The sequence below is a fragment of the Piliocolobus tephrosceles genome, unplaced genomic scaffold (assembly GCF_002776525.5).
Source record: "Piliocolobus tephrosceles isolate RC106 unplaced genomic scaffold, ASM277652v3 unscaffolded_208, whole genome shotgun sequence".
Lineage (NCBI taxonomy): Eukaryota > Metazoa > Chordata > Mammalia > Primates > Cercopithecidae > Piliocolobus > Piliocolobus tephrosceles.
In genome coordinates this window covers 6,221-18,870 of record NW_022302976.1, presented here as the reverse complement: position 1 = coordinate 18,870, position 12,650 = coordinate 6,221, and the positions used below count along the sequence as shown (strand labels likewise).

General features: G+C 40.0%; 1 protein-coding gene across 1 annotated transcript; it reads left to right on the top strand.

Moving 5' to 3' along the window:
• The first annotated feature begins 3,776 nt into the window (after positions 1–3,776).
• Positions 3,777–11,494, top strand: LOC113220003 (vacuolar protein sorting-associated protein 35-like). Its single transcript, XM_026448580.1, has 5 exons — positions 3,777–3,896; positions 8,568–8,666; positions 10,014–10,110; positions 10,684–10,807; positions 11,329–11,494. Exons 1-5 carry the CDS (start codon positions 3,777–3,779, stop codon positions 11,492–11,494), a joined length of 606 nt encoding a protein of 201 aa, XP_026304365.1.
• Positions 11,495–12,650: the final 1,156 nt, after the last annotated feature.

Genomic DNA, 12,650 nt, shown 5'->3' with positions numbered 1-12,650 from the left:
TGGGATCTAATTAAACGAAAGAGCTTCTGCACAGCAAAAGAAACTACCATCAGAGTGAACAGGCAACCTACAGAATGGGAGAAAATTTTTGCAATCTACTCATCTGACAAGGGCTAGTATCCAGAATCTACAAAGAACTCAAACAAATATACAAGAAAAAAACAAACAACCCCATCCAAAAGTGGGGAAAGGATATGAACAGACATTTCTCAAAAGAAGACATTCATACAGCCAACAGACACATGAAAAAATGCTCATCATCACTGGCCATCAGAGAAATGCAAATCAAAACCACAATGAGATACCATCTCACACCAGTTAGAACGGCAATCATTAAAAAATCAGGAAACAACAGGTGTTGGAGAGGATGTGGAGAAATAGGAACACTTTTACACTGTTGGTGGGGTTGTAAACTAGTTCAACCATTATGGAAAACAGTATGGCCATTCCTCAAGGATCTAGAACTAGATGTACCATATGACCCAGCCATCCCACTACTGGGTATATACCCAAAGGATTATAAATTATTCTACTACAAAGACACATGCACACGTATGTTTATTGCGGCACTATTCACAATAGCAAAGACTTGGAATCAACCCAAATGTCCATCTGTGACAGACTGGATTAAGAAAATGTGGCACGTATACACCATGGAATACTATGCAGCCATAAAAAAGGATGAGTTTGCGTCCTTTGTAGGGACATGGATGCAGCTGGAAACCATCATTCTTAGCAAACTATCACAAGAAGAGAAAACCAAACACCACATGTTCTCAGTCATAGGTGGGAACTGAACAATGAGATCACCTGGACTCGCGAAGGGGAACATCACACACTGGGGCCGATCATGGGGAGGGGGGGGGGGGGCAGGGATTGCAATGGGGAGTTATACATGATACAAATGATGAATCGATGGGTTCTGACGAGTTGATGGCTGCAGCACACCAACATGGCACAAGTATACATATGTAACAAACCTGCATGTTATGCACATGTACCCTAGAACTTAAATTATAATTAAAAAAAAAGAAAAAAAAGAAAATAAAAGCCTAAAGCTGAAAATTGAAGCACACATGATAACACACCTGAAAACTCTGCTCTGTGCTAGGTGGGTTGTTTCAGAGTGCAGGGCTCTTGGAACCCCCCACTTCCCGACAGAGCCCTGTACTCTGTGTGAGGCCCACATCCAAGTGGACCAGGGTGGAGACCTGCACAAGACCACAAACCTGGACCCATCTGATGCCTCCAACAGGGCTGAGGGTAGCTTTTTGTCCTTCCTGAGCATTTGCACTGGGGGTGACGTGGGAGGTGAACGAGGCACTGGGGCTGGGAATTGGACAGAAGAGCAGGGGCATGGAGGCCAGGGACTGACGAAGGGGCTGAGGTCCAGGGCTTCCCACTGGCGTGGTGTGGGGAGGTACCAAGTCCAGGACCACATGTGGGGAGAAGGACAGCTGGCCCTGGATGTCCTTACCGTCTGCTGACCAGTGCCCTTGGGGCCCTCAGAAGGGCTTGAAGATGGAGCCCCTTGGTGGCACACCACCTGAGTACTTCCATCCATCCACAGAGCCAGGAGCAGCCACGGTGTCCCCTGCAGTCCCAGAACTGTGACTGGAACGTAGGACTGCCAGGGGGAGCAAGAAAGAGTCTCTTTGGTGGGGTGGAGGGCCACACTCCAGGACTCCTGGTGCATTCGCGCTGGGCCATTCCTGCATCCCTTGCAGTGCTTGAAAGTGCTCACCATAAGCAGCCAAAACCCACCTTCTGAAGATTGCAGGAGGCACGGAAACCTCACCTGCTTGTTTGTGACCATGGCTGAGGACCTGCAAGGGTGCATCACCGCATACACACCGGGCTTTCACCTGAATCAGTGAGTCCCTGCCAGCCAGCCATGACCCCCTGATATGTCATCGGCTCTGGGTCTGTAGGCAGACATCCAGCCATCTGCTCGGAGACCACCCTCTCCTTGTAGTTCCATGGTGTACCTTGGAACCTTGTAGGACACCTTGTACCTTTTGGACACCTTGTAGTTCCTCTCACTGCAACCCCAAACCTACCAGTGCCGCTTCCAAAGCCCTTCCCTTGTGAAGCTACTTAACCGTATCAGCGGGACCTGCAGAAACCACTTTGCAGGAATGCAGAAGAAAAGGTGGTGCCTGTGTCATTTCTGCCCTGCCTTGTCTCATGCACATGGAGGAATGGGATGCACCGGCCAGCCTGAACTCCTGGGCATCCACCCAAAGAAATTGTCCCCCGCCCTGGGTGCCTGAGTCTCCCTCTAGGGAGTCATCAGTCAGCATGGGAGAGGGCAGCCTTGGCAGAGGAGCTCATTTGCTTCTGTCTGACTTCAGGGCAGTGTCTCAGGGTGCAGAGAACCCAGAGTAGGGAGGCCTCGGAGCAGAAGGGGCCCAAGGCAGGGCACTGAGCTTCGCGGGCTACCCCATCTCCCCATCCCCTGCCTGCCACAGTGTCCAGAGTAATGGCCACCTTGTCCTAGATGTGCAGCTGGATGACCCCCAGGGAGAACACACCAGGGACTGCGTGTGCACACAGGACATCTCCACCTCGAGACTGGGCTGCAAGGAGCACATTTCTGGACAGGGGCCTAGGGCCTGGCCCTGTGCACACCAGGCACTCGCTTCCTTCCTGGGTGCCAGATGGTTCTGTTCATACTCCTGTAGGCTCCATACTGGGCTGATCGTTAGGGCATCTGGGCCTGTCCATGGGGAGGGGGAAGAAAGCACATCACAGAGGAGGTCCCGAGCACAGGCGAGCCCGTGACTCCCCTCCACCCCTGGGCCTGGAGTGAGACGTTCCAAGGATCTGCTTGAGCCACTTCTTCAAAAAAGGCCATATTGAAGGTACCCACAGCCCCTGGTGAGTGACTGGCAGCCTCAGACCCAACTGCCACCTGCTGCCGGGTTCTCCTGTGGAGGGGGGAAGTGAGGGAAGCTGGCACAGGCCCAGCCCTCTCAGGTGCCCTGAAGGCTAGTCAGGGTCCCCTGCAAGGCCTTCTAGCCTTCTGCTTCCTGGAAGGCCACCTCAGTGCCTTTTTCTGGCCTGTCTGAGTCTCTGGGAGGAGAGGGCTCAATTTCCCACTGGGCAGAGTGCCCAGGGCCATCCAGCCTCCTGCCCTCCGCTGACCAACATGGGGCCCACACCTGGGCCCATGCTGCCCAGCCATGGTTCTTTAAGGGCAGCATTTCATTTGCATCGGACGTTTGGCTTGCTGGTGGTTAAAAGTTACTAGTAATGTTGCTAAGAGAAATGAGGAAAAAGTGTTGCTCAGTAAATCTCTCATAACCTTACTTCCTAGAGATGATGATGGAAGAAGTAGGAGCTGGAATTTCTTGGGTTCTGACTTTATCAGGGATGGTGCAGCTGATTTCTACACATAATATTCTATAATCTTTTGGACACCTTGTAAATGTCAACACTTTTATTGTTACTGTTTTTGTTGTTACTCAGGGATGAGGAAACTAAGTCTGAGAGGTTCCTGCCCAAGCCCACCTGGCACACAGCTGCTGCACCCCAAACCTGCTCCAGCCCTCATTCATCACTAAGGGCTGCTGTCTCCTTGTGTTCAGTTTTTTCAAAATATGAAAAGTCCTTTTCTAAATATGAAGAGACTGAGGCTAAGGTTCCTGGGTTCCCAAGGCAGGCCTGGTTGTCTCCACCATCTAGGTGAACTTGGCCAGACAGATACACAGCCTGAGGCCCCTGCGAGTGGAATTCCAACAAAAGTCCCAAAGGGACAATTATCTTTACATAGGATGCCAGCAGAGAATTTTGCTACACTGGAGGAAAGAAAAGGAGACCTTGAGGAATATGGTCATGATCTCCATACTGTCTTCAAGAATGGCAAGGTGACAAAAGGCTACTCAACTGATGAAGTAAAAAAAATGCACAGGTGAATACTGAACTGGAAGCAGCATCTCATTAGGCTTTGTTTTATGACTGGGTGTGTGTTGCGTGTGTGTGTGTAATACATGTTTATTGTACAGATGTGTGGGGTTTCTTTGTGTTTTATGATATATTCCAGCCAAATTATTTGTTGGTTTATGGACATACTGCCCTTCCCTTTTTTTTTTTTCCCCAATGTTTAGGTGATCTCAAATTAGGAAATGCCCTTAACCATTTAAAAGATTAGTGCTAAAGTAAGCTTTTTAGGGCCCTATGCCAGTAGATAGTCATTAAATCTGGTATTGATCTTTCCACAAATAACAGAACTGAGAAACTTTTATATATAACTGACATATACAACTTTTATATATAACTTTCACATAAAACAGATTTGCATAAAATTTTCATGATTGCTTTATGTTTATATTTAACTTGTATTTTTGTACAAACAAGATTGTGTAAGATATATTTAAAGTTTCAGTAATTTAACAGTCCTTCCAACATTTCATGATTTTTATGAGCACAGACTTTCAAGAAAATAGTTGAAAATAAATTACATTGCCTTTTGTCCATTAATCAGCAAATAAAACATGGCCTTAGCAAAGTTGTTTATGTTATTGTACAATTTGAAAATTATATCAGGACATACCCTATAGAATTAGTAACAGCAGTGCCTGTAGAATATATATTAATCATTCCACATTAAATAAAATAATGATTCTTATTGGAATGTCTAGGCACTTTACAGTTATTATATATCTTGGTCATTGTACTGTACCAGTGAAATGCCAAATTTGAAAGGCCTGTACTGCAATTTTGTATGTCAGAGATTGCCTGTGGCTCTAATAGGCACCTCAAGATTTTTAGGAGATAATGTTTTTAGAGAGAATTTCTGCTTCCACTCTAGAATATATACATAAATGTAAACTACTGACAAAAGTGGAAGTAGTGTATTTTAAAGTAATTATACTTCCCAATTTATTTTTCATATTCTGTTTTACATTTTTAAATTTATTTTTTTGAGATGGAGTCTCGCTCTCACCCAGGCAGGAGTGCAGTGGCGTGATCTCGGCTCACTGCAAGCTCTGCCTCCTGGGTTCACACCATTCTCCTGCCTCTGCCTCCTGAGAAGCTGGGATTACAGGCGCTCACCACCATGCCCGGCTAATTTTTTGTATTTTTAGTAGAGATGGGGTTTCACCGTGTTAGCCAGGATGGTCTCAATCTCCTGACCTCGTGATCTGCCCACTTCTGCCTCCCAAAGTGCTGGGATTACAGGCGTGAGCCACCATGCCGGGCCTATTTTTCATAGTCTATAGTTGGTGTGACTTAAATGAATAACCAGAGTGGGTACTGAGTGTACTTATTTCAAATGTTTTGATTCTATTATATTTTTATTGTCTTTAAAAATTAAATTGGATATTAAATTCTATGGACACTATTTATTAATTTTAAACAGAATCCCCTCAATAAATAATAATATCTAAGCACATTCTTAAATAAAGATAAATTATCTCCAATGAAAAGCATGACATGTGTTTCAATAGAAGAATCTCAACTAAAAGCAGAAAATTGGCTAATTTCAAAGTGCTTGACATCAAAAGGTTCTAGAGTGATTAGCTACTAGATTCTGAATCTGGATCAGACATCACATCTGACTAGAGACCAGTTTCTTTCAAATGATTCTTTTATATATGCAGATCTGTTCTTCTGAGGCAGCAGTTGGCCCGAAGGTCAAATTTGGATTTTTTTTCTATAAGAGCAGTCTGTCTACAGCTGCTTTCCCACTACACCAGCCAAAGGTAAACAGCTGCAATAGAAACTGAATGAGATTCACAAAGATCAAAATGTTTATTATCTGGCCCTTTACAAACAATCACACAAAATTTTCCTGATCTCTGTTCTAAGAAATGGAGTGTGCCTTGCATTTAAAGGGAAATGTTTTCTAGGGAAGGGAGGAGGCTAAATAATTGATACGGAATTTTCTCTTTTGTCCTTTTTTTTCTAATTTAAGCATCTGATACTGGAACACTGATTTAGAAACGTTTTAACATGACATTAAATGAGAAATTTAAAAATTGAGAACCCATAAATCATCTGTTTCAAATAGCTACATGAAGAAATGTTTTATCACTAGAATAATGTAATTAGAAGTGAGTTATCTTCATTAAATGTTTTTTCTAAGTGATATTAGAAAGAATATGTTTTTCAGATGATTCTCTATAAACACTTAGTGAGAACAATAAGCATTATTCACTTTTAGTAAGAGTCTTCTGCAATCCATGGTAGAAAATAATTTTAAAATTATTTTTAATGTATTTGAGTAAACATCGGTAATAATTTAAAAAACACACATTTCTTCACAAAATGTGCTAAGGGCTGTGTACGGAATCAAAATAAACTATTACCAATAATAGTTTTGATAATCATCCATAACTTTGTATTTAAACCATTTAAACATTGAAATTATACTACAGACAGTATTCTCTATGTTCTGTGAATTTCACCAGCTGCAGAATAGAGTTTCATTTTGAAACTTGCAGTGAAAAAAGCTATCAATTTGTTCACGACCATAAATCACGAGATGGAGATTAATTCTATTGGCTCTTAGTCACTTGGAACGGATTAATTCCGACTTTCTGTCACTAAGCACTTGGTATTTGGCCATCTTCATTCTGAGCACCAAATGGTTAACATGAATGTCAAATAGAACTCTGCTGTGTGTCACCCTTAAATCAGCCTAACTCTTCCAGACAAAAGCGAATAGCATTTATGGATTTAAGTCATTAGATTTTCAATTCACATTAATTAATCCTCCTTGATTCATTATATCATCAAGTATTTATATTTTATATTGGAGGTAGGATTTCTCTGTTAAGACTCTTATTTGTGCCCTATAATTAAAGTAAAATGGTCTTTGTGAGTATCCCTTATTTTCTCTTCTTAAATTGTTATCAAACAATTTTTATAATGAAATTAATCTTGAAAATTAGAAAAATGACAAGGTATTCTTTGCTCTGTTTGCCTTAATTTGAAACTCACACTTAAGTATTTTGTAGTTTTACATTCCTTTTTAACCCACTCAGTGGAGAATGTCAGCTTTTCTCCCAAGTTGTATGTTAAGTCTATTCTAATATGTACTTAACATCAAGTTATAAACATGTAATAAACATGGAAATAAAGTTTAAAAAAATCTTGGTTGGAATACCATATGCATTGAGTTTTATCTCAACACCAGTAGAAAGGTAAACAGATACAGAGCTGGCAGGAAAAATTAGAGAGACAGAGAACCTAGAGGACTCCATATGTTAACTCTATAGTTGTGAGTTTTAAAAATAACGACCATTTAGACCTACATTTTTTTCTGATGTAATTTTGCCTATTAATTTTAAAAAGTGCCAAAGAATGCATCATAATATGTAATCATCGGGAGTTCAGGAAAACCCACCATGCCTTAATGACTGAGAATCACATTCTGTTTCTTATTAATAGCTAGAGAGCAAAGAAAATCCTATAAATCTTGTAAGAAAATACCGGGAGTTTAGACTAGTGTTTTCAATAGTGGCAACTACTTTACTAGTGCCATCTTTTTGAAACAAGCAAGGGGAAAAAGTCAAACCAATTCACAGGAAACCAGGATTAAAATGTTCACAAAAATATGTAAATCAAGCAAAATATTAAACTAGGTGTGCAAACCAGAAAATAAATGCTTCACAGGCAGAAGGTAAGTTTGGCACAAAATAAGAGTGCTCAATCCAGAAAGATATTTGTCTTGACAGCAGAAAGGACTTAACAGAATAGACAAAAGCCCTTTTATTATCCTAGGAGGAATAGATGGTCTTTTATTAAAGTAGCCTTATTCAAACCAGATCCCAACAATGTCAAAAATCCTGTATCCAAGTAACAGATCCTTAACCTGAGGGAAGACTCACCAGGGCAGAAATGGTGACTTATAGGAGCAGAGCACTCAGCGGTGTAAAGTGAGGACTGCTTAGGTGCTCCGAGAATCACCAGTTCCTTCCCATAGCAAACTTTTCAGGTCCCATTTACGACACTATATGTGTAAACCTAAACAACAAACACACAAAGACTCTCTAAAGTAAAAGACATTTACTTGGGAATAAATTATAGTAATGAGGATGTAAATGTCATAGTAAATAGTGCATATTAATGGTCAGTGATCTCATAAACTAGTTCCTTAGTTTGTCTAAGAATAGACTGAAATGCAGATGATAAGTAGTCTAGGGGAAAAGAGAGGCTTTAGAGACTGGTTTCGGCTATACCTATCACAAGATTTCGATTGGTCAGATGGCTATGTCTGGGCTGGATTCAGAGTGTGTTAGCAGAACACAGCCATGAACTACCACTGCAAGTTTCTTTGATGCCAGCCTACTACAAGAATGTTGAGTCAGTTTCTGAGGGAGAGGCAATTCTCTGTACACATACTGTTCTCCTTTGTCAGTCTTATTCTGTTAACTTCAGTGATGGGGCATGACTCTGTGTGCAGCAGCTGTCAATAATTGGTAAATGGGTCTGAGGTATAGAGCTGGATTGATCCTTTTGTGACAGTCTTGGAGAAGGACTATGGCTACAACTATAGAAATAACATATTTGCTACAAGAATGTCCTTTACACGTCAGTGGCATTTTTTATTTTTTCAGCCTACAACACAGCAGTCCCCTCAGGATGAGCAGGAGAAGCTCTTGGATGAAGCCATACAGGCTGTGAAGGTCCAGTCATTCCAAATGAAGAGATGCCTGGTAAGAATGGAAATGTGGGAGGCACAGTTGCAGTTTGTGTGTTCCTAAGCAAGCATGTGCAGTGTTTTCTAGAGTTAGGTGGTACCACTGTTTCTGGTAAATCTAATGTTCACTGGCCACCAGCGTGTATCTTCAGTCTCATGTCCCTCAAGCACTGTGTGGAGCTATTTCAACAAAGAGCCCTGTATATTTATTTTTTTTTTTTACTCACATGTATATTTATGGTTTGGGATTGTCTGTCTTCCCTACTAGAATACATGCTCATAAATACAAGAGACCCATCCTTTTACTTACACATTACTGTAATATTACCACACCAGTGTCTGACCAGAATTACTAGCCTCCTTGGTTCTATACCTCAGACCTGAGGAGTACTTAGCATATAATAGGTACTCTGTAAATATTTGTTGAATGAATGGATTTAAACGCTTTGCAATTGAATTATTCAGCTTTTTTCTAAATATCTTCAAAACTTTCTTTCCTGGATATTTTCATTGTAGAAGCTAGCTTAAAAATTATACTTAAAATTTATTTACATATTTTCATATTCTAAAGGATAAAGTAAGTGATAATCTGTGTAGATACTGTAGATTCTGTGGATTAAAATGTAAGGAGTGAGCCAAATTGGTTGGTACTTTAAGCTATAAATTACTGTGATGAAGATGATGCTGTCTTACCTTTGTAAAATGTCTTACTATGTTTTCTAAAGCATAAAAGTATGCTCTGGTGTCTTTTATTGGTTTCATTCCCAACAAATTGGGAATGAAAAATAAATGTCTTGGAGTGGAGAAGATGGGTTTGCTATTGCTTGCTTCTTTCTCTTCCTGTGTATGGATAGTGTTTCCTCTGTCTCACTGAACTGCTTGCACTTCTGAGGTAAGTGGAACATACGGGCATTGTGAAGGTTTGAAAAATGCAAGAGGAAAGCAAATTTACATGGATAGTCATTTCAGACAGCTCGAAAGAGTCTTTAACCCATGACAAAGACATGTCAGGATAGTATCTTGCTTCACCTGAATCAGTATGCCAGTTCTCTTGATTGCAGGTAAAACGTGATGAAAGGAGCTAGTTTACTAGTCTCTATAGGTTGAAAAGATGAGCCTTGTATTAAGAAGCTTGCAGTCCTAGCTATGTAAGTCTTACTAAGAGTAATGCATCTTTTTCTTTTTAGTAGAGACGGCAAGGTGAAATGATCTAAAGTTTTTTTTTTTTACGTGGTTAAAATCATGTAAGTGCTGTATACTTTTAAAACTATGTAACTAGTCCTTGATGTAAAGAGTTTGTATAACCAAGATAAATGTTTATTTAAATTGAGCATTCTCATCTCTTCTCTTGGTATTTCTGTAGGACAAAAACAAGCTTAGGGATGCTCTGAAATATGCTTCTAATGTGCTTGGTGAACTCTGGACTTCTCTGTTATCACCAAAGAGCTACTATCAACTTTGTATCTTTTGAATGTTGAGGACCAAACATTTGGACCATACCTTTTTCTTGATAAGGCTAATTTTGTTTGTTCTTTATCAAGTTTGTCTGGAGTTATCTTATTCTTCGTTATCTGAGTCACATGGCACTCCTTCTCCACGCAGATGTGCTAAGTGAGAAAAACACTTTGAGAGTACTCCTTTCCTATGTTTCAATGTCTTTAAGTGTGTTGTCAGTGCATGTCAATTTTCAGACCCTTCGTGAGGATATTCAGGCTATGATGCAGTTGGTTCTTTAATGCTTAGATGTTGTTACGCAGCAGCCTCAAATGGACAGGAATTTAACCATTTGCCATTTCAAAACCCATTCACAGTCGGACAGGTAACCATTGTATTTACTGTTTTGTTTCACCACACATGCTTTAAAATACTTAAAGTAAGAAAAGTCTAGCTAAAATTCTGTCTTCACTTGAACACTCTCTTAAAGGACTAAAACTTAAGATATCTGCCCAGTAGTTAATAATGACTCCAACAAGTTTCAAAGTTTTGCTTAGGTTGACTTATCTTTATTTTTAGTCCTTAATCATAATTAAAAGATATGACCATTTCTGATGAACTGCACTACTTGGAGGTCTGCCTGACAGATGAGTTTGCTAAAGGAAGGAAAGTGGCAGATCTCTGTGAACTTGTACAGTATGCTGGAAACGTTATCCCAAGCCTGTGAGTAATTACAAATCAGAGGACTTTTGTGTCTGTATTTCCCACTTTATGTTATGTCCTTTATGAGTATCTGGTCTAAGGGTAATTTCTTAACAAATTAGGACTAACATTTTCGTAGATACTCCCTTATTTGTTTTAGAGTAACTCGATTTATGTTTTTTGTGGTTATTTGAGGAATTTTGGAAATAGATAAATGGACGTGCTTGCTATTTTGTTTAACGTCCTGTTAGAAAAATTAATATGACAATTATTCTCTTCCTAATATGTTTAAAGGTAATATCTATCTTGCATATATACAGTATATGTCTGTGTGTATGTGTGCATGTGTGTGTATGTATATAGTTTTTTTAGAGGTCAGTCAGTGGTTATATTTTAAATCAGATATTTTCCTTATCATGCAGGAGAAAACAACAGGGTTCCTGTCTTGTTTATTTAATGTTTTCTTCCATGTGGTTGGAAATAATCAAATTCTTAATTTGAGTATTTTATTTCTAATCAGCATTTCTTCATACTTCTCCTAGTTATCTTTTGATCACAGTTGGAGTTGTATATGTCAAGTCATTTCCTCAGTCCAGGAAGGACATTTTGAACGTTTTGGTAGAACTGTACCATGGTGTGCAGCATCCCTTGAGGGGTTCTGATTCTTCGAAATTACCTTCTTCAGTGTGCCAGAAATATCTTCCCTGATGAAGGAGAGCCAAAAGAATAAGTGATTCTCTTTCTTGATTTTTTTGCAATATTTATTCCATTGTAGAATATATAAAAGTGTGGAAACATGTACAGAAATAAAGTAAGTATGAATAATTCTTCCACCTGGTCAGCCATTTAGGTAGCATTTGTATAGAGATTTCCTTTGTAATATAGAACTCCTCAGTACATGTGGTATGATCTAAAATGTACTCATGCCAATTGTATCTTTGGATTATTAGGATCTGTTTTTTAATGTAATGTAATTGAGCATTTTCCCACTACATTAAATATTCTTTGAAAATACAACTTTTGAAAGGGGGTTATATTTGGGAATTGAATTTGTAATGATATAATAAAGTGTGAGCCAGCTAGATTTCATAATTGTTCCTTTAATGTCTATCAGTTTTTATAATTTATAGACTGCTAGTTACCTTGGAATATAAGTGATTTGAATTATCTGTTGCAAGTTAGCTATTAACTCCAGAAAAGAAAAAATTAAAGCCATTCAGAGACACTCCTGTCTCCTGTGTAATCAGTATTCTAGCATCAAAATCTACTGTTCTAAGGCTGTTAGGCTGCTATGATGAAAAAGACATTTGCTTGAGGATGTCCTGTCTCATCTCCTTCTGCTGATTTTCTTCATTGTAACTGACACTCCTGTACTTCTTCATGATCAGTGTGAAATAAGAGGCTGATTTCTGTTGGTAGTGTGATGGTCTTTGTCTTGGCTTAGTGACAAACATTCCAGGACTGTGGTGTTGTGCACTGTGAGCTATGTGATCTGTACAGAGTGACTGTCTGAGTATGTTAACTGCTTCCCTTATGTTTCTGTGTGAGATTGTGTGTGTCTGTGTTTTCATTTTCTATTGCATACCAAATGTAGCAGTTAGAAAGTATGCCTTTCAGTTGGGCGTGGTGGCTCAAGCCTATAATCCCAGCAATTTGGGAGGCCGAGGTAGGTGGATCACCTGAGATTAGGAGTTTGAGACCAGCGTGGCCAACATGGTGAAACCCCATTTCTACTAAAAATGCAAAAAGTTTGCCAGGCATGGTGGTGAGTGCCTGTAATCCCAACTGCTTGGGGGACTGAGGCAGGAGAATCACTTGAACCTGGGAGGTGGAGGTTGCAGTGAGTGGCTATCACACCATTGCA